Source organism: Osmerus mordax, chromosome 28 (genome assembly GCF_038355195.1).
Source record: "Osmerus mordax isolate fOsmMor3 chromosome 28, fOsmMor3.pri, whole genome shotgun sequence".
NCBI lineage: Eukaryota > Metazoa > Chordata > Actinopteri > Osmeriformes > Osmeridae > Osmerus > Osmerus mordax.
Window position 1 is genome coordinate 5,093,182 of NC_090077.1, and position 25,755 is coordinate 5,118,936.

Below are 25,755 nucleotides of genomic sequence, written 5' to 3' on the forward strand. Positions count from 1 at the left end.
GTTTCTTTATTATAATTTGTACACGTTTGATGAGGTGTTTTTGGACGTGGATGATAGTGAGAATTTCCCTAGCCAGCCTGTCATTCATTTTACCATGAGCCGCATTGAGAGACTGTCTTGTAAAACAGTGTTATCTCTCAGTTATCCTATTTGCTCCTGTTTCCCTGAACCACCGGCAGTCAGGTAAGCCCCATATCACCCTTCACAACCATCCACCTGACATGCACCGTTCACACCTGATAGACAAACAAATGCAGACTTGAGGCAGCAGGAGTGCTAGCTTTGGGCCTTGTCTGTCTCAAAGGAATGAGTTGGACACCAAGATAGGCTCACATATTCGTTTATTGAATCTGTGCATTGCAGGGGAATCAGGATGTAGAGTCCAGCACTTCTTGTCCCTGTGACATCACACGACCATGCATACCTACAGCACAAGAACGTCAAGTCGACATGTTCATGAACAGCCTGATGTCGGTCGTGTTGGTCGGTTTGTTCGACTGGCTCCCCCCACCAACATACTGCCGCCATCTAGTGGACACAGGTTGTAGTGCAGTACAGTGCACTCGAGGTGGAATTAACACAAATGACCTTTGATAAACGTCTTGGTTTGGGACAGTCATGGTTTCATCTCCTGGTATGTGCAGCACGCAGGAATCTGAAGCAGATTAACCTTATCTGGACCATCTAGATTTCTTCTTAGGTGCCTCCTGTGTTTTTGATTCATTTAGGAAAAGGACCAATGGTAGTACTATTTCCTGGTTTTTGGCCAGTGGTGCATCGAGAATAACCTAAGAATAAAACACATTTATAATGAGTACTTTGCAGGAACCAAGAATCATGATCAAAATCATGAATAAACAAATGATACTATTTACATGTAAATGGGCGCTTTTAATGTGGCTTAGGTAACGTTGACCTAGAGCTGTTTCAGTGTGCACTGTAAGGAGGTGATTTATGCCAGAGCTGCAAAACCGGTTTGACTGAAATCTGACCCAGAAGAGGGCCTCTAATGTATAGGGGGGGCCTCTAGAAAAGTGACGATAGATCATATGACATCTACTCTTACCACGCAAGGGAAAGGTTCAGGTTAGGCTAAACCAGATGACAGTCAATTCCATTCACGGAAAACTTAAGTCATAGGATGCTGCGTCAATACCCGTCAACGGAAAAATATAGCGTACCATCAAAGAACGCAGCATCAATTCCTGTCCATGGAAAAACACTTGAAGTCAAAGGTTGTAGTGTCCACTTACAGACACCAGTTGGCATGGTGTCTGATGGCCTGCGTGTGTAATGTGCCCACGATTATGTACCTTGAGTCTGTACTCCACCTTGATCAGGGAGCAGTTGAAAATGGTGGGATGGAGGTGGGAGGGGATGGTCAGGACTCGAGATACAGCAAGGCTGGAGGAGGCTGGGACAGGGTCACACGCTCCTAACTGGATCTCGTTAGTGCGGACGTTGCCCTTGGTCTCGGCTAAAAAGGTCTGCTTCTCATCCAGGTAGATTTTAGGGGTGACTGTACGCGTTGAGCTGTTGTGTACCTCGACCTGAACTTCAAACGCCTCGCCTGCAAAAATGAGAAGGTTGTGTTACTTTCAATTTATGGAGGTCAAAATAAGTCACTCAAGCATTCAGTCGGAAAAACTAAATAATTGTAAAATGTTGTGCATGTCTTGGTTAGTACAATGCCAATCCCTCTTCTTCTTACTGTATGGATCTGATTACAATTCATCATGACCAAACTGTCAATGTTATTTATGTAATTACCTTGAATGAAGCCCATTTTCTCAGAGGTTACATTCATTGTGACAATTCCAAAAGGAAGAAAAGACATCTTTGTTCCACGCTGAGGTTCCTGTATGAGCTCAGCCAGAAAGCAGAGTCATTATACCGTACAGAAACACACAGCATTACAATACAGTTTCGGGTGTAAAGTTAGAAAGCATTCCATACCTTAAGTCCTAGGATGGTGATGGGTAAGTCTGATTTTGAGACAAAGGGAAACTCTTTTTTGACTTTGTACACCATCCAAATCGTCCGAGTCAACTTTGCTTTCAGACTGTATGTGATTTGACCCCATTTCCCCTTAAAGGACGAGGGCATATTTCTGAGGAAACAAGTACTGTTATTTTATTTAGTCAGACAGAAATGATTGCTGTTACAAATGAATCAAAACTAAAAACAGCATCACACACTGATAAAATAGGACACATACGTTTTGGGTATCTGGAAAGTGAAAGGGTAAACATGTTTCCCAGGACGTATGATCTCCGAGCCTACAAAGGTGGGGAGGACAGCAGAATTAGCACAGCATCCACTGTGCAGGTACAGTACTGGATACGGTCCACTGAGGACCATGCCACTGAACCTACCGTCTCCACCCCTCTCCTGCAAAATGATTTGCTCAAAACAAAAATATCTCTTCTTGTTGCAGTGGAGAACAGGACCTTGGCCATCTTGTTCCGTCCACGTGACCTCAGCCTTGCCCTTGATCTTGATCCAAAAACACTGCACTTTGGTTACTTTCGAAACTTTCACGGTGACCCGTCCAGAGAGTGTGTCGCCAGCAGAGAAAGTGCCTTGGCTGTTCATTGTGTCGTAGTCCAACTGGAACTGTTTGATTGTCATGGTGAGATGATCAGAAGAGCTGCTTCTAGAATAAATAATGATTCTCATACAGGTCCAGACACTGAGTCAGTGAATGTAGGTCATGTCAAGGCTCCTTTGTGTTCTACTAACATCCATGCTAACTCACTACCGGAGGTGGTGACTCCAGGAAGTGTGTATCTGTGTCATGCATCATGTGATCAGGGGTACTGGTGTCCATTTCACAAGGGCAACCCAAGCAACACTACTTTACATCCCATTTGGGCTGTACCATGACTACCTACCTACAGTACATTAGAAACCCATAAATGACTAAACATATTATTATTTTGGTTGGCTGGATGTTTTTTTTGTCATTACACAAATGTTTGGCCCATAATGGTCAGTCCACATGATATTTGCCTTCCCCTTGAGTACGAACTTTAGTTTCATGAGAAATCATGAATACAACGCGGCCGGTGATTGCATCTCCCCTAGAAAACATATTTAATTCATTTTTCGAGTTGTACTCCACAGAAAAACTTGTAATTGTCATACTGAAAATGTTTAATGCAAACAAAGGTATCACAATTGTATAGCGTAAAACTGAGTCTTTAAACCCCTTTCACTGGGCGGCAACACACTTTGCCTTTATATTGTCTTTACACTTTCAACCTATGTGTCCCCCAACCCAAGTTCCACCCATGTGATTTTAGTTACAGAGGTCACCAGGTAAGGAAACAGATATTGTCACTAGCAATCTCTTTTTCCATGATCGAAGCTTATCTTATCACGTCCTTATGTTTTGAGTTGTAAACATACAGCTCATTCATAGTTAGTAAATAAGACCGTTGTTTTTAAGTTTTACCGAACCCTAATCCCAAATAACAATCATTCAACAACCAATTCATATATCATATCACTTGTTATGAATCCATACAAATTGTAAAGCTGTATTCAGTTATGCTTGATGACAACTTCAGGCTTATCAACAAGGCTGAACATAATCTACTATGAACAGATAAATTATGTATTTTGTGCAAACATGCATATCGTCCACGCCGGTATCTAGCATTTCAACACAAACATCAGTTCAGTAGGCTACAACACATATGATACATATTTAATTAAATTAACTCCCACCAAATTTGAATATTCTACAATAAAAATATATTTGTTTTCACAAACCAAGAGTTACTGGGACAACATACACAAACTAGGTTTGGTGTGTAGTTCATTGCCTGAGAACATTTAGGATTAATTGGAGTTTCAAAACTTAATGGGTGTGCTTTGCCTTCGGCAAGGGCACAACCTTTGTTCTCTCACATATATATTATTATTTTTTTTTTTATTTCTTTTTGCCCCCCTAAAACTCAGTCAATATTTGGCCTACATAGACAACGTAGGTATCTAAAGTTTCGTCTTGGTAGCGACTGAGTTGCTTCTATTGTAATTTACGTTCCGTTGCATGGTTTAGGCTTAAGTTAAGTTTTTGTGGCGAAAAGTGAAGCTAACGGTGGCTAATTTGCTAGCCACAGTCACTGACGTTACTAACGTCACTGCGTCACTAACGTCACGAAAACACGCGTGACTACCTTTGGCAGAACATTCGTTTCGCATCTGTTAACTTCGGGGATAGCTAGGCTAACTATAGCTTTACTGCAAGGCAGCTGCAGAAACGCCACAAGAAAAGAGGCCAGGGTGATAACTATTTACTCATTTTACTTTGTGATATGACACACAATTGTGATGTGTAATGTACAATATAAGTTGATATTATTAAGGAAGTACATCTACTTTCGGAAACAGTAGTCTACTATTTCACTGAAGTATTAGCATCACAACATTAGCCTCTGTTGCCCGGGCAACACATACTACAGTGGTCTATGATGCATCTGTTTTCAATCGTTAAATTAAACATTCCTCACAAATACATTTTCGTTGTAGGATTTATTATGACATTAGATTACAAGTAAACGATTTGTGGGTGAAATTATCATTACCTGTGGTTTCAAACTAGTGTAGCTCACTGCAACGTTGTAGCCTACGCGAGACACTACAAAAACATCTACACAGCTGTTTAGGAAGTAAAACGGCGACAGAACATGTTCGGCACTCCCCTTACTTAAATCAAAAGTCTAACTACTAACCTGAACTTCATTGCCACAGCCTAAACTTTGTCAATCTGTTCATGAAAATAATTAATTTCAGCCTAAACCGTACAACGGAACGTTAATTCAAATTCAACCAACGCAATCGCTACCAAGACGAACACAGCAGTAGTCTAGTACTGTACCGTAGTAGTACAATTTACCGGGGCTTCTCCACACAGGGCTATATCGCATTTTGCGTTGTTACTGACAATGATCGCTACCAGTGAGCTTTTATGAATGAGCGATTTTCCACTAAATATATTTCAAGCTTATTTACGTTTTGGGGGCCATATTTTCAGTTAGCAGATGGTACTGTTTGAATCGCGATTCCATCTTCTACTGCCGGTAACGTCGTAGAATAATCTTCAAAGGGGGTTCTTTATTAATGAATGAATGCAATGAGTAGGCTAAATGCCTGAAAATATCACGAGAAAGGAAAAACATAAAAGGATGTTTAAGTCATAGAGATTAGGTCAATTTTTACACCGGTCTGCCAAATGTATTCGTTTTGATTCAACGATGAGGCTGCCTCTTGCAGGGGAAATGAGAAGACATCATATTTCATTCTACACTTCACTCGTATTTTGAGTTGTAAATGAGGAGCAAAAAAAAGATGCTTTTAAATCTATGTGATCTTTATAAATAATAAGTAGGCCCTATGCATTTTTATATAAAATATACAGACCCCTGTGCAACCGACGCAAGCAAGCACACCCTACAATTTCCCCAGAAATTGTACCCTCTCTAGTTTACTTACTTATTTCATTATGATTTCTGTTCATAATCAAACAAGGATGGGTAAACGGATCCATAGCTTGGTGGGGGGGCAGAGGTGCCTGAGGCTGAAGCTGCTGGGAACTGTGGGGCTGCTGGGAACTGTGGGGCTGATGAGAACCCTGGTGCTCCTGGGTACTGCTGCCCTCCTGGGTACTGCTGCCCTCCTGGGTACTGCTGCCCTCCTGGGTACTGCTGCCCCCCTGAGAACTGTGAGGCTCCTGGGTACTGTGAGGCTCCTCGGTACTGTGAGGCTCCTGGGTACTGTGAGGCTCCTGGGTACTGTGGAGCAGAAGGTGAGCTGTTCCATGAAGGCTGGTTTGGGTTCCCAAAGGAATCCACACCAAATCCTGGGTAAGGTGGAGGCAGCTCCCCCTGACCAGGAGGAGCCTGGGCTGCAGGGAGGATGACCACGGGAAACTTGATCTCTGGGTCTGAAGCGTAGGGTACATCCAAGTAGACCTAGAGCAGACACAGGTCACGTACATAGATCATACAATTATTAACATGTTACTCCTGTGTAATCTGGGGAGAACATTGGGGAGTCAGTTGGCTGAGCGGTGAGTGAGTCCGAAGGTTGCCAGTTCGATTCCCGGTCATGCCAACTGACGTTGTGTCCTTGGGCAAGGCACTTCACCCTACTTGCCTCGGGGGAATGTCCCTGTACTTACTGTAAGTCGCTCTGGATAAGAGCGTCTGCTAAATGACTAAATGTAAATGTAATCTTGAAAACTGACCAAAATATTGTTGCATAAAAATAAATATTGTTGCATAAAAATAAATAAAACAGATACAGTATTTTTTTTTTTATTAAATGAAAAACTCAATAGCACAGAAATGTAAAAAGCCTTTGCTCTAGTTTCCAGGATGACACAGACTCTTAATGCTGTGTAATAGGTTTTACAATCAATTGACTTCACTTCCATTCCCTCTCAATGTAAACAATGACAAACAGAAAAGGTTTATGTTAAGGTTACATTTGACATGAATGTTACATTGACTACCATGTAACTGATATTCTATCTATTTGTACTTACTGTAAGTTGCTCTGGATAAGAGCGTCTGCTAAATTACTAAATGTAATCTATTGATACTATAGCTGGACAAAATGCCAGGCTTCTGGACACTGTTTATTCATTAGGATTCCTCCGGTAGGAAGAACCCTATTGTATTTGTTAGTATTCTTCATTATTATTCTAGTAACCTTTTTGTCCCAATAACTCATGGGTAAAACGTTTTTTAATTTGGCACATTGATACAACATGCCATTACTAATCCCCACACCAAGAATGGCCCACATTTGACCTTAGGGGGCGCCACAGTCCACGCCCAAAAGTAAAGATTTCAAAGTGATGTCATTTATAGACTTGTTTGGTTGAATACTCACCCTGAGCCTGTACTCCACTTTGAGGATGCTGCAGTTGAGGATGGAAACACCAATGTAACGAGGGATGTGGAGGACCTTGGTGACGTTCTGATTAGTGGAAGGAGAGATTGGCTCTCCTTCTTCTTTCAGGATGTCTTTGGTGTGGAGCCTCCTCTTTCCCCTTGCAAAGAAGCTGTGCTTCTGGTACAGTAAATATTTTGGCTTAATCTCACGACTGGAGTTGTTCTGAATGGCGGCCATCACTTTTAGGCCTTCTCCTGCAGAGAGAGTACAGCAAATATCTTCCAGTATTTTGGGTGGATGCATGTAATTCTGCAATTGTATTTGTAAACATGTCAATTATGTAACTGAACTGATAATACTATTACATTTAGTCATTTAGCGCTCTTATCCAGAAAGATTTACAGTAAGTACAGGGACATTCCCCCTGAGGCAAGTAGGGTGAAGTGCCTTGCCCAAGGACGCAACGTCATTTTTGACACAGCCGGGAATCGAACGAGCGACCTTCTGATTACTAGCCCGATTCCCTAACCGCTCAGCCACCTGACACCTGATAATATTGTAAGCGGTGTTCTCTCTGGTGCTGCATGCACAAAAGTTCACCAGCAAATGTTTGCTTCAGCAGTGTTCAATAGAATATTTGTGTATGTGAAATCCCAGAGGTCAAAAGACAATCATTCACCAGTTATAGGTTTGGAATGTTGACCAGATTAAACCTAACAATTTACGTTCCACCGTTTCGACACTGGGCCTTTCTTATCATAGCAGTGAATGTTCTCGTGCACAAACTTTAGACTCAAATGATAATCTCAATCTCGAATAGTGTTTTTTAAACGACTTCCCCACCACAATGCAAGTGTTGTACACAACTACATTCAACTGAATGTGTAACGGATGGTAAAAGGCGGGGAGTATTAGTTTGTGTTTCGTGAGTTCTGCTCCTCACCTTGGTAGTAACCCATCCTCTCAAGGTTGATGTCCATGGCCACTGTGCCTGAGGTGAAGAACGTCATCTTCTTATCCTTTGAGCCATGCTGAGGACTCTGGGATGAATCACAACAGAACAGTAATATTAGTACTACAAACTGTGTGCGTGCGTGTGTTTGCGTACGTGTGGTTTTGAGAAGAACATACCAGTATCCCAGGGATGCTGTTGATGTTAGTCTTAGAGACAAAGTTGAACTCTATTACAGCTGTGCTGTCAATCCTCATTGATCTGCTCAACCTGGCTTCCAGTATGTAGACAACTTTACCTACGCTGCCCTTGAATGAGCTTGGCATCTCTCTGGTACGAAAGAAAAAATATGAATAAATAGGTATAAAGGTCCCCAAGCCTAGATTACACTCCCTATCCATGGCAAATGATGCTTTGAATCGGTAACAGCAGATATAGAAACACTGCACATAGTTACAGACAATAATTATTTTAACTCCATCTTGGTGTGTCTGCATAATCTTACTGTTGAGGGATCTGGAAGGTGAACGGATACACATGGCACCCTGGAGCTACCACATTACAATCTGAAAAGTACAAGATATTCAACGAGGCTATGTTGTTTTAGCATTTCAAATTTGCCTATTTGAAGGCAAGCTTGACCTTTTACGCCTAGTAGTGTTGGGGTGGAACAGTGTACTGCAAGCAATATAAACACCATGTTAAATTAATTTACATGCTTGTCCACTTTGTCCCGTTACTAGGGTTTGATAGTCACTTCCTGGGGAGAGAACAATTTACAGTTTACAGAATTTAAATATTAATAAAACATAGATGCAAAACATAAATCCGGACAATCTGTACAGAAGGTGACTTCTTACAACGTCGGCTACCTACCTTGTCCCTTTTGCTCTTGAATTATGAATTGTTTCATACTAAAGTACTTTTCTTTAGCATGGTATGTCGTAGTATTTTTGCCATGCTTCTCTGTCCACCGAACTTGCGCCTTCCCTTTGGCTTTGATTGACAGAGAATTGATCGTGCAGTCCTTTGCTAATTCTACTGAAATCCGTCCCGAAATATAATCTCCGCTTGAAAAGGTTTTGCTTTCATTTATGGGATCACATAACACAGAAATGTTTTTTACAGTCGACAACATGTTCGAAGCAAACAATATCTATATAAAATTGAAGAGGTTTTCTTTGACAGTTAATGCTTGGTCTCCAAGTCTAAACCCACATGGGCGTGCCGCAGAAAACCAACTCATGAACCCTCCGTACTACAGGAAGTCCAATTGTAATGTCAAATATTAACTAAGTTTGTTTGTCTGGCCCTATCATATCATAATGATCAAGTGAATTGTGCGACTTAATGTCGGCTAGAGCGGTTCCGAAAGCTAAAACAAACTTCAGACCAGATGGAAGATTGCTGTGCAATTTAGGAAGTCAAACAGTGAGTGGGCGTCGCACCTCGTTCATGTTCGGAAAGCATCTGTTGAAATCAGAAAATTTAGATTTTCAGTGACTCAACACGAGAACGTAAATAAAATAAAAAGTACTGACAAGCAGATGCACAAGCATGATTAGGGAGAAACTGTCTGTTCAGCACAAAGGGCCCTAACTCAGGACTTCATGAGGGCCCTAACTCAGAAATCTATGAGGGGCCTAGTACTGTTGTTTGAGCATGCCCGGATGGACCACGTTCTGGTGTAACAGTCCTGCTAAATTCGCAAGACTTATGTTAATATTCAGAGATTGAAACTTTATTAAAATGACCACAAGGCACTTGAGTATCTGGAACTGCTCTTCAGTGGTCAAGCTAACAACAACCTTAAGCTTGCCCCGAATAAATTCGATTTTCAGTTACATTTTTGTATGATAACACAAATTTATATTTATTTTGTACATGCATACACTTTCATATAGTCTACGGTATTTTGAATTCTATCACAAACATCAGTTATGAGACGTTCCTTAACATAGCACTTACAGCATGTTATACATATTGAATAAGAATATTATGAAAATAACCCAAAACTAACCCTAACCCAAATTTGAACACAAACCAAGAGTTACAACATACACAAACTAGTGTTTATGAGATGAAATAAAAACAATGAGATATAAACAATGAGATTCACTGATGTATAAAAGCGAATAGCGTATTTTTTGGACTATAAATTGCTCCGGAGTATAAGTCGCATCAGTCAAAAAATGCGTCATGAAGACGAAAATTTTTCTTTGTGCCGCCTCGCATTCCTGTATAAAAGGCACAAACAAGTTTAGTGTTAACAAGCAAAGCCGGCATAATGAGGGGGCTTTTTTGCCGCAATATTGTGTGAGCAGTGTTTATGAAGGGTGAAAAAGTACATATTTCATTATGATTTCTGTTCTTAATCAAACAAGGATGGGTAAACGGATCCATAGCTTGGTGGGGGGGCAGAGGTGCCTGAGGCTGAAACTGCTGGGAACTGTGGGGCTGCTGGGAACTGTGGGGCTGCTGGGAACTGTGGGGCTGCTGGGAACTGTGGGGCTGCTGGGAACTGTGGGGCTGCTGGGAACTGTGGGGCTGTTGGGAACTGTGGGGCTGTTGGGAACCCTGGTGCTCCTGGGAACCCTGGTGCTCCTGGGTACTGCTGCCCTCCTGGGTACTGCTGCCCCCCTGGGTACTGTGAGGTTCCTGGGTACTGTGGAGCAGAAGGTGAGCTGTTCAATGAAGGCTGGTTTGGGTTCCCAAAGGAATCTACACCAAATCCTGGGTAAGGTGGAGGCAGCTCCCCCTGACCAGGAGCCTGGGCTGCAGGGAGGATGACCACAGGGAACTTGATCTTTGGGTCTGTAGCGTAGGGTACATCCAAGTAGACCTAGAGCAGACACAGATGACTTACGTTCACTTAGGTCACATGGGATTTTGGGTCAAGAAAAGCATGTTGTAAATTAAATTCATTATTATCCTGTATCCCATTTTTATACATGATAAAAATCTGCCTCAAGGCAAAATCAGCCCCTGCCCTCACTGCCACATGTTTACAATAGTTTTAACTAAGCGCAGCTAGTTCAGGCAGGGCAATCGGGCACCCCGCGTCATCCGCTCATTACCACACCTGTTAGCCAGCACAAGCCCATTGGGCCACGTTCCGATAAGACGGCATTAAAAGGCCGCACGGATACGCACACACACGCACACACTCAGCCCATTTGTTGTATGATCAGTGCTGCTGCCACCCTCCACCATCCGCTTCTCCCCCATGCCGTCTGTATGTTCTATCCACCAGGGGGATTATGTCTCTGTTGCTCCCTGCCTCATATGTCATGTATGTATGTGTTGCATCGAGGAGGCAGGGAGTGCTGCCCTTAGATCATCCACTCCGCCAAAGTCAAAACCTACATGTCCAAGTCATGTAACAATAAATGCTCAAATCTAATACGTGATTGTCTTGACTGAACTATATTACATTACTTTTCATTAATATATTTATTTTATTATGTCTTGCTATGAGCATATCCTGTGTTTCTTTTCTATATGACCCCCCCCCCTCCTCCTCCCTGCATAATTGTTTGGTGAAACCAGCACCCCTCCTTTAGTTGTATGTGCCTGCAATTGCCCATTCTAGGTCTCTGAGCTAGGCCAACCAAAACCTAGCAATTTGATGTCACAGGTGGGAACTACTTGATGAGTGGAACTACAGGTGGCTGAGCGGTGAGGGAGTCGGGCTAGTAATCAGAAGGTTGCCAGTTAGATTCCCGGCTGTGCAAAATTACATTGTGTCCTTGGGCAAGGCACTTCACCCTACTTGCCTCGGGGGGAATGTCCCTGTACTTACTGTAAGTCGCTCTGGATAAGAGCGTCTGCTAAATGACTAAATGTAAATGTAACTACTGAGAAGTGGCTTTAATCAATTAAACTGTTATATTCACAAAACAATCTAGGGGGCAGGTGTTGTTAATATAACCTGCATGTAAAGTCTTGCTGGAAAGATCTCAAGGAGAAACGGTTATATTTTACCAAGCGTTTCAAAGTGATCAACAGCAACGTTTGGTGGACAAGAGTATTAGTACTATGGTTTCTTTGAAATACGTTTGTGTTGTGTGGGGCAGAACCCCCAGAGGGCCTCATATCACAGACTTGTTGGTCAAATACTCACCCTGAGTCTGTGCTCCACTTTGAGGATGCTGCAGTTGAGGATGGAAACACCAATGTCAGGAGGGATGTTGAGGACCTTGGTGACTTTCTGATTAGTGGAAGGAGAGATTGGCTCTCCTTCTTCTTTCAGGATGTCTTTGGTGTGGAGCCTCCTCTTTCCCCTTGCAAAGAAGCTGTGCTTCTGGTACAGTAAATATTTTGGCTTAATCTCACGACTGGAGTTGTTCTGAATGGCGGCCATCACTTGTAGGCCTTCTCCTGCAGAGAGAAGTACAGCAAATATCTTCCAATAGATCTTTGAAATAAATATAACACTGTAATTGTACTTCAATTGTAAATGTGTAAATGATGTTATTGAACTAATAATGGAGGCATTTGTGCTCTCTAGAGCTGCATGTTTACATTTAGTCATTTAGCAGACGCTCTTATTCTTATTCTTGTTTACATGTAAATGTTTGGTTCAGCCACTCAGTGTTCAGTAGAATATTTGTGTATGGAAAATCCCAATTAAGAGACAATCAGTTGTAGATTTGGAATGTTGACTAGATTAAGCCCAACAATTTACTATCAAACGTTTCAACACTGGGCCTTTCTTATTGCATTGGATAAAAAAATCTGCTACATGAATCAAATGTAAAAATATAAGCGTATATAGTTGATGTGTCACTCTTCACCTTGGTAGTAACCCATCCTCTCAATGTTGATGTCCATGGCCACTGTGCCTGAGGTAAAGAACTTCATCGTCTTATCCTTTGAGCCATGCTGAGGACTCTGGGATGAATCACAACAGAACAGTAATATTAGTAATACAAACTGTGTGTGTGTGTGTTTGTGAGTAGTTTGAATAAAAACATACCATTATTTCAGGGATGCTGTTGATGTTAGTCTTTGAGAAAAAGGTGAACTCTGTTACAGCTTTGCTGTCAATCCTCATTGATCTGCTCAACCTGGCTTCCAGTATGTAAATAATTTTACCTGTGCTGCTGTTGAAGGAGCATGGCATCTCTCTGGTAGGAAAGAAAAAAGATGAACAAATGGTGTCTTCCAAGCCTAGATTTACACCTACTATCCATGGCAATTTATGCTTTGACGAGTTGGTAACAGCAGATAGAAACAATATACATAGACAATGGCCGGGTTTCCCAGATTTGTTAAGAAGCTCTTAGAACGTTCCAAAGAAGCTCTTAGCGTTAAGAGCTTCTTAACGAATCTGGGAAACCCGGCCAATACCGGTAATTGTTTTAACTCCATCTTGGTATATTTGCAATCTTACTGTGGAGGGATCTGGAATGTGAATGGATACACATGGCACCCTGGAGCTAGCACATTGCAATCTGAAAAATACAATAAATAAAAAAAATCTCCAATCATTTTGACTCAATTTTCTAAATATAATAACTTCTCTGAAAATCTCTGAACAAGTATTTTCTTGTTCATGCCAGATTCGATTTTTCGGCCAGTAAGACGAGCTCACACAATGACAAAAAACAAACGAAACTAGAGAGAGTACAATTTCTGGGGAAATTGTAGGGTGTGCTTGCTTGCTTCGGTTGCACAGGGGTCTGTATATTTTATATAAAAATGCATCGGGCCTACTTATTATTTATAAAGATTACATAGATTTAAAAGCATCTTTTTTTTGCTGCTCATTTACAACTCAAAATATGAGTGAAGTGTAGAATGAAATATGATGTCTTCTCATTTCCCCTGCAAGAGGCAGCTGACAGGCTGAATCAAAACGAATACATTTGGCAGACCGGTGTACAAATGGACCTAATCTCTATGACTTAAACGTCCTTTTAAGTTGTCCCTTCTCGTGATATTTTCAGGCATTTAGACTACTCATATTGCATTCATTCATTAATAAAGAACCCCCTTTTAAGATTATTCTACGACTTTACCGGCAGAAGATAGAATCGCGATTCAAACAGTACCATCTGCTAACTGAAAATATGCCCCCAAAAACGTAAATAAGCTTGACATTTATTTAGTGGAAAATAGCTCATTCATAAAAAGCTCACTGGTAGCGATCATTGTCAGTAACAACTCAAAATGCGATATAGCCCTGTGTGGAGAAGCTGCCCCGGTAAATTCTACTACTACAGTACAGTACTAGACTACTGCTGTGTTCGTCTTGATAGCGATTGCGTTGGTTGAATTCGATTAAACGTTCCGTTGTTAGGTTTAGGCTGAAATTAATTATTTTCATGAACAGATTGACAAAGTTTAGGCTGTGGCAATGAAGTTCAGGTTAGTAGTCAGATAGTTTCCCTACTGAAAGACTTTTGAGTAAGGGGAGTGCCGAACATGTTCTGTTGCCGTTTGACTTAAACAGCTGAGGAGTTGTTGTTAGCTACTCACACTAGTGTCTTGGGTACAGTAGGCTACAGCGTTGCAGTGAGCTACACTGGTTTGAAACCACAGGTAATGGTAATTTCACCAACAAATCGTTTACTAATGTCAGAATAAATCCTACAACGAAAATGTATATGTGAGGAATGTTTATTTTAACGATTGAAAACAGATACATCATAGACCACTGTAGTATGTGTTGCCCGGGCAACACAGGCTAATGTCATGATGCTAATATGTCAGTGAAATAGTAGACTACTGTTTCCGAAAGTAGATGTACTTCCTTAATAATATCAGCTTATATTGTACATTACACATCACAATTGTGTGTCATATCACAAAGTAAAATGAGTAAATATTTATCACCCTGGCCTCTTTGCTTGTGGCGTTTCTGCAGCTGCCTTGCAGTAAAGCTATAGTTAGCCTAGCTATCCCCCAAGTTAACAGATGCGAAACGAATGTTCTGGCAAAGGTAGTCACGCGTGTTTTCGTGACATTATTGCAGACCGGTGTAAAAATTGACCTAATCTCTATGATTTAAACGTCATTTTAAGTTTTTCTCTTCTCATGATATTTTCAGGCATTTAGCCTACTCATATTGCATTCATTCATGAATAAACAACCCCTTTGAAGATTATTCTACGACGTTACCCGGCAGTAGAAGATGGAATCGCAATTCAAACGGTACCATCTGCTAACTGAAAATATGCCCCCCAAAACGTAAATAAGCTTGACATTTATTTAGTGGAAAATTGCTCATTCATAAAAAGCTCACTGGTAGCGATCATTGTCAGTAACAACGCAAAATGCGATATAGCCCTGTGTTGAGAAGCTGCCCCGGTAAATTGTACTACTACGGTACAGTACAGTACTAGACTACTGCTGTGTTCGTCTTGGTAGCGATTGCGTTGGTTGAATTGGATTTAACGTTCCGTTGTACGGTTTAGGCTGAAATTAATTATTTTCATGAACAGATTGACAACGTTTAGGCTGTGGCAATGAAGTTCAGGTTAGTAGTTAGATAGACTTTTGATTTAAGTAAGGGGAGTGCCGAACATTTTCTGTCGCCGTTTGACTTCCTAAACAGCTGTGTACTGTAGCTAGATGTTTTTGTAGTGTGTCTCGCGTAAGCTACAGCGTTGCAGTGAGCTACACTGGTTTGAAACCACAGGTAATGGTAATTTCACCAACAAATCGTTTTCTAATGTCAGAATAAATCCTACAACGAAAATGTATATGTGAGGAATGTTTATTTTAACGATTGAAAACAGATAACGCTACATCATAGACCACTGTAGTATGTGTTGCCCGGGAAACACAGGCTAATGTCATGATGCTAATACTTCAGTGAAATAGTAGACTACTGTTTCCGAAAGTAGATGTACAGTACTTCCTTAATAATATCAGCTTATATTGTACATTACACATCACAATTGTGTGTCATATCACAAAGTAAAATGAGTAAATAGTTATCACCCTGGCCTCTTTTCTTGTGGCGTTTCTGCAGCTGCCTTGCAGTAAAGCTATAGTTAGCCTAGCTATCCCCCAAGTTAACAGATGTGAAACGAATGTTCTGGCAAAGGTAGTCACGCGTGTTTTCGTGACGTTAGTGACGCAGTGACGTTAGTAACGTCAGTGACTGTGGCTAGCAAATTAGCCACCGTTAGCTTCACTTTTCGCCACAAAAACTTAACTTACGCTTAAACCATGCAACGGAACGTAAATTCCAATAGAAGCAACTCAATTGCTACCAAGACGAAACTTTTGACACCTACGTTGTCTATGTAGGCCAAGTATTTACTGAGTTTTAGGGGGGCAAAAAGAAATAAAAAAAATAATAATAATAATATATATGTGAGAGAACAAAGGTTGTGCTCTCGCCGAAGGCTTGAGCACACCCAACTAGAGAGGGTACAATTCCTGGGGAAATTGTAGGGTGTGCTTGCTTGCGTCGGTTGCACAGGGGTCCGTTTTTGAATGACATTTTTACAACTGATATTTCTGTATATTTTATATAAAAATGCATACTTATTATTTATAAAGATGACATAGATTTAAAAGCATTTTTTTTTTGCTGCTCATTTACAACTGAAAATACGAGTGAAGTGTAGAATGAAATAGATGTCTTCTCATTTCCCCTGCAAGAGGCAGCCTCATCGTTGAAACAAAACGAATAAATTGGGCAGACTGGTGTAAAAATGGACCTAATCTCTATGATTTAAACGTCATTTTAAGTTTTTCCCGTCTCATGATATTTTCAGGCATTTAGCCTACTCATTGCATTCATTCATTAATAAAGAACCCCCTTTGAAGATTATTCTACGACGTTACCCGGCAGTAGAAGATGGAATCGCGATTCAAACAGTACCATCTGCTAACTGAAAATATGCCCCCCAAAACGTAAATAAGCTTGACATTTATTTAGTGGAAAATCGCTCATTCATAAAAAGCTCAGTGGTAGCGATCATTGTCAGTAACAACGCAAAATGCGATATAGCCCTGTGTGGAGAAGCTGCCCCGGTAAATTGTTCTACTACGGTACAGTACTAGACTACTGCTGTGTTCGTCTTGGTAGCGATTGCGTTGGTTGAATTGGATTTAACGTTCGGTTTAAGCTGAAATTAATTCTTTTCATGAACAGATTGACAACGTTTAGGCTGTGGCAATGAAGTTCAGGATAGTAGTTAGATAGACTTTTGATTTAAGTAAGGGGAGTACGAACATGTTCTGTCGCCGTTTGACTTCCTAAACAGCTGTTTAGTGTAGATGTTTTTGTACAGTAGTGTGTCTCGCGTAAGATACAGCGTTGCAGTGAGCTACACTGGTTTGAAACCACAGGTAATGGTAATTTCACCAACAAATCGTTTTCTAATGTCAGAATAAATCCTACAACGAAAATGTATATGTGAGGAATGTTTATTTTAACGATTGAAAACAGATAACGCTACATCATAGACCACTGTAGTATGTGTTGCCCGGGCAACACAGGCTAATGTCATGATGCTAATACTTCAGTGAAATAGTAGACTACTGTTTCCGAAAGTAGATGTACTTCCTTAATAATATCATCTTATATTGTACATTACACATCACAATTGTGTGTCATATCACAAAGTAAAATGAGTAAATAGTTATCACCCTGGCCTCTTTTCTTGTGGCGTTTCTGCAGCTGCCTTGCAGTAAAGCTATAGTTAGCCTAGCCCTATCTAGCCGGCCCATTCAAATATGGGTCAAAAAAGACCCATAAGACCCGCCTTAATATCTTTGCCGTCCAATCACCGATTTTATTTCTGAAAACTGCCAGATACTCATGACAAGTTAAGCTCAAAGTACATATCATTGGTTAAGGGGTTACTGGGAGGGGGAAATAAATGTATCGTCTGCAACGGCAGCCATTGTTTTTCGAGGCGGAGCCAGAGCGGAGACCATGGGAGATTGCCTACAGTGTTAGATTTACAGCTTCGAATTGAAATCTGAGACGATATTCTGAGTAAAGACAAGTTTATTAATATGTGTTGTCAATATTGTCAATTAAAAGTCTAAACTTTTTACATACGAAGAATTTGTTTGTGGGAGTGATGCGAGTTTTTTCCAGAAAAAAACTCGCGTTCTGCCGTGTCCGGCAGGACAGGCAGTAATGACGTTAGTAGCACTGTTTAGCCTCGATTTGAGCAGATTTCTAAAAAACTTAGAAAAACAACATTAACTAGCTAGATTATATACACTGTAAGCTAAATGTACATGCCTTGTTTGGCCAATTCGGTCGATTGTGGAAGAAACTCCAACGTTTTTTAGTTATCGAGAGGAGTATCCAGCCATAGCGCTAGCTACTTTTGGGGCAGAGAAATGTAGGTTTCCCCCATGTTTCCACGTGTTTCATGTAGTCACTAGAATGGTCATAACTTTTAATCAAAATATGATATTTCTAATCTGTCTTCTGTTCCACATTGCCCACAGATGTGTGGATATTCCACCTGCTCAAAGTTTTCCTCCATCTTGTAATTAAAGTGGTTAAAAATGAAGTTGTCTGATGAGGTATGGTGGATGGAGAAGTTTTTGTAAAAAATGGCTGCCTGAAATCACCTTGATAAAATATGATTTGCCTTAAGTAATCATATATTTATTCACATCATAAAAATCCCCTAGTTCTGTTCTTCAATATGGTGTCAACAGTTAAGGTGTATGATTTAATATGAAAATTCATAAAATTTGCATATTAATATGAATATCATATTTCAACAGCATATGGAATGTTTGGAATGTTGGCTTAGGCAGCAAAAGGCTAGCTATCCCCCAAGTTAACAGATGCTAAACGAATGTTCTGGCAAAGGTAGTCACGTGTTTTCGTGACGTTAGTGACGCAGTGACGTTAGTAACGTCAGTGACTGTGGCTAGCAAATTAGCCACCGTTAGCTTCACTTTTCGCCACAAAAACTTAACTTAAGCTTAAACCATGCACCGGAACGTAAATTCCAATAGAAGCAACTCAATCGCTACCAAGACGAAACTTTTGACACCTACGTTGTCTATGTAGGCCAAATATTGACTGAGTTTTAGGGGGGCAAAAAGAAATAATAATAACTAGAGAGGATACAATTTCTGGGGAAATTGTAGGGTGTGCTTGCTTGCGTCGGTTGCACAGGGGTCTGTATATTTTATATAAAAATGCATCGGGCCTACTTATTATTTATAAAGATTACATAGATTTAAAAGCATCTTTTTTTTGCTGCTCATTTACAACTCAAAATACGAGTGAAGTGTAGAATGAAATATGATGTCTTCTCATTTCCCCTGCAAGAGGCAGCTGACAGGCTGAATCAAAACGAATACATTTGGCAGACCGGTGTACAAATGGACCTAATCTCTATGACTTAAACGTCCTTTTAAGTTGTCCCTTCTCGTGATATTTTCAGGCATTTAGCCTACTCATATTGCATTCATTCATTAATAAAGAACCCCCTTTGAAGATTATTCTACGACTTTACCGGCTGAAGATAGAATCGCGATTCAAACAGTACCATCTGCTAACTGAAAATATGCCCCCAAAAACGTAAATAAGCTTGACATTTATTTAGTGGAAAATAGCTCATTCATAAAAAGCTCACTGGTAGCGATCATTGTCAGTAACAACTCAAAATGCGATATAGCCCTGTGTGGAGAAGCTGCCCCGGTAAATTCTACTACTACAGTACAGTACTGTACTAGACTACTGCTGTGTTCGTCTTGATAGCGATTGCGTTGGTTGAATTCGATTAAACGTTCCGTTGTACGGTTTAGGCTGAAATTAATTATTTTCATGAACAGATTGACAAAGTTTAGGCTGTGGCAATGAAGTTCAGGTTAGTAGTCAGATAGTTTCCCTACTGAAAGACTTTTGAGTAAGGGGAGTGCCGAACATGTTCTGTTGCCGTTTGACTTAAACAGCTGAGGAGTTGTTGTTAGCTACTCACACTAGTTTCTCGGGTACAGTAGGCTACAGCGTTGCAGTGAGCTACACTGGTTTGAAACCACAGGTAATGGTAATTTCACCAACAAATCGTTTACTAATGTCAGAATAAATCCTACAACGAAAATGTATATGTGAGGAATGTTTATTTTAACGATTGAAAACAGATACATCATAGACCACTGTAGTATGTGTTGCCCGGGCAACGCAGGCTAATGTCATGATGCTAATATGTCAGTGAAATAGTAGACTACTGTTTCCGAAAGTAGATGTACTTCCTTAATAATATCAGCTTATATTGTACATTACACATCACAATTGTGTGTCATATCACAAAGTAAAATGAGTAAATATGTATCACCCTGGCCTCTTTGTTTGTGGCGTTTCTGCAGCTGCCTTGCAGTAAAGCTATAGTTAGCCTAGCTATCCCCCAAGTTAACAGATGCGAAACGAATGTTCTGCCAAAGGTAGTCACGCGTGTTTTCGTGACATTATTGCAGACCGGTGTAAAAATTTACCTAATCTCTATGATTTAAACGTAATTTTAAGTTTTTCTCTTCTCATGATATTTTCAGGCATTTAGCCTACTCATATTGCATTCATTCATGAATAAACAACCCCTTTGAAGATTATTCTACGACGTTACCCGGCAGTAGAAGATGGAATCGCAATTCAAACGGTACCATCTGCTAACTGAAAATATGCCCCCCAAAACGTAAATAAGCTTGACATTTATTTAGTGGAAAATTGCTCATTCATAAAAAGCTCACTGGTAGCGATCATTGTCAGTAACAACGCAAAATGCGATATAGCCCTGTGTTGAGAAGCTGCCCCGGTAAATTGTACTACTACGGTACAGTACTAGGCTACTGCTGTGTTCGTCTTGGTAGCGATTGCGTTGGTTGAATTCGATTAAACGTTCCGTTGTACGGTTTAGGCTGAAATTAATTATTTTCATGAACAGATTGACAACGTTTAGGCTGTGGCAATGAAGTTCAGGTTAGTAGTTAGATAGACTTTTGATTTAAGTAAGGGGAGTGCCGAACATTTTCTGTCGCCGTTTGACTTCCTAAACAGCTGTGTACAGTCGCGTAAGCTACAGCGTTGCAGTGAGCTACACTGGTTTGAAACCACAGGTAATGGTAATTTCACCAACAAATTGTTTTCTAATGTCAGAATAAATCCTACAACGAAAATGTATATGTGAGGAATGTTTATTTTAACGATTGAAAACAGATAGCTACATCATAGACCACTGTAGTATGTGTTGCCCGGGAAACACAGGCTAATGTCATGATGCTAATACTTCAGTGAAATAGTAGACTACTGTTTCCGAAAGTAGATGTACTTCCTTAATAATATCATCTTATATTGTACATTACACATCACAATTGTGTGTCATATCACAAAGTAAAATGAGTAAATAGTTATCACCCTGGCCTCTTTTCTTGTGGCGTTTCTGCAGCTGCCTTGCAGTAAAGCTATAGTTAGCCTAGCTATCCCCCAAGTTAACAGATGCTAAACGAATGTTCTGGCAAAGGTAGTCACGCGTGTTTTCGTGACATTAGTGACGCAGTGACGTTAGTAACGTCAGTGACTGTGGCTAGCAAATTAGCCACCGTTAGCTTCACTTTTCGCCACAAAAACTTAATTTAAGCTTAAACCATGCAACGGAACGTAAATTCCAATAGAAGCAACTCAATCGCTACCAAGACGAAACTTTTGACACCTACGTTGTCTATGTAGGCCAAGTATTTACTGAGTTTTAGGGGGGCAAAAAGAAATAAAAATAAAAATAATAATAACTAGAGAGGATACAATTTCTGGGGAAATTGTAGGGTGTGCTTGCTTGCGTCGGTTGCACAGGGGTCTGTATATTTTATATAAAAATGCATCGGGCCTACTTATTATTTATAAAGATTACATAGATTTAAAAGCATCTTTTTTTTGCTGCTCATTTACAACTCAAAATACGAGTGAAGTGTAGAATGAAATATGATGTCTTCTCATTTCCCCTGCAAGAGGCAGCTGACAGGCTGAATCAAAACGAATACATTTGGCAGACCGGTGTACAAATGGACCTAATCTCTATGACTTAAACGTCCTTTTAAGTTGTTCCTTCTCGTGATATTTTCAGGCATTTAGCCTACTCATATTGCATTCATTCATTAATAAAGAACCCCCTTTGAAGATTATTCTACGACTTTACCGGCAGAAGATAGAATCGCGATTCAAACAGTACCATCTGCTAACTGAAAATATGCCCCCAAAAACGTAAATAAGCTTGACATTTATTTAGTGGAAAATAGCTCATTCATAAAAAGCTCACTGGTAGCGATCATTGTCAGTAACAACTCAAAATGCGATATAGCCCTGTGTGGAGAAGCTGCCCCGGTAAATTCTACTACTACAGTACAGTACTGTACTAGACTACTGCTGTGTTCGTCTTGATAGCGATTGCGTTGGTTGAATTCGATTAAACGTTCCGTTGTACGGTTTAGGCTGAAATTAATTATTTTCATGAACAGATTGACAAAGTTTAGGCTGTGGCAATGAAGTTCAGGTTAGTAGTCAGATAGTTTCCCTACTGAAAGACTTTTGAGTAAGGGGAGTGCCGAACATGTTCTGTTGCCGTTTGACTTAAACAGCTGAGGAGTTGTTGTTAGCTACTCACACTAGTTTCTCGGGTACAGTAGGCTACAGCGTTGCAGTGAGCTACACTGGTTTGAAACCACAGGTAATGGTAATTTCACCAACAAATCGTTTACTAATGTCAGAATAAATCCTACAACGAAAATGTATATGTGAGGAATGTTTATTTTAACGATTGAAAACAGATACATCATAGACCACTGTAGTATGTGTTGCCCGGGCAACGCAGGCTAATGTCATGATGCTAATATGTCAGTGAAATAGTAGACTACTGTTTCCGAAAGTAGATGTACTTCCTTAATAATATCAGCTTATATTGTACATTACACATCACAATTGTGTGTCATATCACAAAGTAAAATGAGTAAATATGTATCACCCTGGCCTCTTTGTTTGTGGCGTTTCTGCAGCTGCCTTGCAGTAAAGCTATAGTTAGCCTAGCTATCCCCCAAGTTAACAGATGCGAAACGAATGTTCTGCCAAAGGTAGTCACGCGTGTTTTCGTGACATTATTGCAGACCGGTGTAAAAATTTACCTAATCTCTATGATTTAAACGTAATTTTAAGTTTTTCTCTTCTCATGATATTTTCAGGCATTTAGCCTACTCATATTGCATTCATTCATGAATAAACAACCCCTTTGAAGATTATTCTACGACGTTACCCGGCAGTAGAAGATGGAATCGCAATTCAAACGGTACCATCTGCTAACTGAAAATATGCCCCCCAAAACGTAAATAAGCTTGACATTTATTTAGTGGAAAATTGCTCATTCATAAAAAGCTCACTGGTAGCGATCATTGTCAGTAACAACGCAAAATGCGATATAGCCCTGTGTTGAGAAGCTGCCCCGGTAAATTGTACTACTACGGTACAGTACTAGGCTACTGCTGTGTTCGTCTTGGTAGCGATTGCGTTGGTTGAATTGGATTTAACGTTCCGTTGTACGGTTTAGGCTGAAATTAATTATTTTCATGAACAGATTGACAACGTTTAGGCTGTGGCAATGAAGTTCAGGTTAGTAGTTAGATAGACTTTTGATTTAAGTAAGGGGAGTGCCGAACATTTTCTGTCGCCGTTTGACTTCCTAAACAGCTGTGTACTGTAGCTAGATGTTTTTGTAGTGTGTCTCGCGTAAGCTACAGCGTTGCAGTGAGCTACACTGGTTTGAAACCACAGGTAATGGTAATTTCACCAACAAATCGTTTTCTAATGTCAGAATAAATCCTACAACGAAAATGTATATGTGAGGAATGTTTATTTTAACGATTGAAAACAGATAACGCTACATCATAGACCACTGTAGTATGTGTTGCCCGGGAAACACAGGCTAATGTCATGATGCTAATACTTCAGTGAAATAGTAGACTACTGTTTCCGAAAGTAGATGTACTTCCTTAATAATATCAGCTTATATTGTACATTACACATCACAATTGTGTGTCATATCACAAAGTAAAATGAGTAAATAGTTATCACCCTGGCCTCTTTTCTTGTGGCGTTTCTGCAGCTGCCTTGCAGTAAAGTTATAGTTAGCCTAGCTATCCCCCAAGTTAACAGATGCTAAACGAATGTTCTGGCAAAGGTAGTCACGCGTGTTTTCGTGACGTTAGTGACGCAGTGACGTTAGTAACGTCAGTGACTGTGGCTAGCAAATTAGCCACCGTTAGCTTCACTTTTCGCCACAAAAACTTAATTTAAGCTTAAACCATGCAACGGAACGTAAATTCCAATAGAAGCAACTCAATCGCTACCAAGACGAAACTTTTGACACCTACGTTGTCTATGTAGGCCAAGTATTTACTGAGTTTTAGGGGGGCAAAAAGAAATAAAAATAATAATAATAATAATAATATATATGTGAGAGAACAAAGGTTGTGCTCTCGCCGAAGGCTTGAGCACACCCAATAATAATAATATATATGTGAGAGAACAAAGGTTGTGCTCTCGCCGAAGCCTTGAGCACACCCAATAATATATATGTGAGAGAACAAAGGTTGTGCTCTCGCCGAAGGCTTGAGCACACCCAATAAAAGGAACTTACTGGTTTTAGTGAGTTACTTTTTCTTTTTCAGACATGCAATCGTATGTTGTTGTGCGGTGGTGTGGGCTGTAATCAAAACACCATACTATTTTTGTATTCTTACATGCTTTTCCACTTTCATCCGTTCTTAAGGTTTGATAGTCACTTCCTGGGGAGAAAGCAACAGCGTGTTGAGAATAAAAAAAATTGTTTTCACCTGTAGGCCTATGAGGCTATATTTTTCTTCGGATTAGGCTACTTATCAGAACATACCTTCTTCCCTTTCCTCTTGAATGATAAAATGTTTCATACTAAAGTACTTGTCCTTAGCATGGTACACTACAGTAGTTTGACCATGTCTCTCTGTCCACAAAACTTCTGCCTTCCCTTTGGCTTTAATTGACAGAGATTTGATCGTGCAGTCCTTTGCTAATTCTACTGTTATCCGTCCCGAAATAGAATCTCCGCTAGAAAAGGTGTTAGTTTCATTTATGGCATCATAAGTCACTGAAATATTTTTCACAGTCGACATGTTCGAAGAGGAAAACGAAAACAAATGTTGTCTTTGAAAGTCTTCTGGGAAGTATAGTCTAACCGTGGGCGTGGCGCAGAGAATGTAACGAAACCGAACGGCATAGGTAGGCCAATCATAGAGCAATTCAATAACTAAGTCAGTATGTCTGGCTCTTTCAAATCATAAAAATAAAATGCAAGCTAATGACTTGACTAATGACTCTGGCTGGAGCGGTTTAACGCTTTAGATTGAAGTTCGTAACACTTTGACTAGGCTATATTGAAAGGCCACGCCCCGCCAGATAAGGATATGGCATTAACCCTCCTGTTGTGTTCCGGGCAAAAGTGACCGATTTACAAGTTTTCTCCCTGAAAAATTGTAGTTAATTTATTCAGATTGTCATAAGGTTCCATGACTTTGTCCACATAGGGTATCTAAATAGCCAAAACATTTTTACAGAATTTCATAAAAATGTGGGTGTTTTATTTAACTTTTGTACACCTGTGGTGTTCCCGGTCAAAAATGACCAGTCATTCAAATGAGTGGGTAAGACAAAAAAATTTAAATAAAATTTTGTTCAGGTACTCACCCATACAACAGATGGACACTCTTACCCTCCCAGACCCAACATGCATGGTGTTTGAGTACACATATGCACACACATACATACACACACAGACTATGATCCAGACGAAGAGACAACCGATGTTGAACAATCTAGTGATGAGGAAGAGAGCCCTGCTGAGGTTGTTGTGACATTCCTGTCCAATGGGAGTTTGTGGTTTGTT

General features: G+C 40.3%; 3 protein-coding genes across 3 annotated transcripts; all 3 read right to left on the reverse strand.

The window, feature by feature from the left end:
- Positions 1 to 334: 334 nt before the first annotated feature.
- Positions 335 to 2,790, reverse strand: LOC136938191 (arrestin domain-containing protein 3-like). The gene is made up of 6 exons (XM_067231466.1): positions 2,376 to 2,790; positions 2,219 to 2,279; positions 1,957 to 2,110; positions 1,771 to 1,858; positions 1,314 to 1,570; positions 335 to 788 (listed from the first exon to the last, which is right to left on the reverse strand). Exons 1-6 carry the CDS (start codon positions 2,677 to 2,679, stop codon positions 672 to 674), a joined length of 981 nt encoding a protein of 326 aa, XP_067087567.1. The 5' UTR covers positions 2,680 to 2,790; the 3' UTR covers positions 335 to 671.
- A 946-nt stretch (positions 2,791 to 3,736) lies between these two features.
- On the reverse strand, positions 3,737 to 9,022 carry LOC136938189 (arrestin domain-containing protein 3-like). Its single transcript, XM_067231464.1, has 8 exons — positions 8,735 to 9,022; positions 8,574 to 8,618; positions 8,364 to 8,424; positions 8,038 to 8,188; positions 7,850 to 7,946; positions 6,904 to 7,160; positions 5,500 to 5,978; positions 3,737 to 3,877 (listed from the first exon to the last, which is right to left on the reverse strand). The coding sequence occupies exons 1-7, from the start codon at positions 8,994 to 8,996 to the stop codon at positions 5,508 to 5,510; spliced, it is 1,344 nt and encodes a 447-aa protein (XP_067087565.1). The 5' UTR covers positions 8,997 to 9,022; the 3' UTR covers positions 3,737 to 3,877; positions 5,500 to 5,507.
- A 620-nt stretch (positions 9,023 to 9,642) lies between these two features.
- LOC136938190 (arrestin domain-containing protein 3-like) lies at positions 9,643 to 24,985 on the reverse strand. The gene is made up of 7 exons (XM_067231465.1): positions 24,727 to 24,985; positions 24,578 to 24,622; positions 13,254 to 13,314; positions 12,837 to 12,987; positions 12,655 to 12,751; positions 11,982 to 12,238; positions 9,643 to 10,700 (listed from the first exon to the last, which is right to left on the reverse strand). The coding sequence occupies exons 1-7, from the start codon at positions 24,983 to 24,985 to the stop codon at positions 10,230 to 10,232; spliced, it is 1,341 nt and encodes a 446-aa protein (XP_067087566.1). The 3' UTR covers positions 9,643 to 10,229.
- Positions 24,986 to 25,755: the final 770 nt, after the last annotated feature.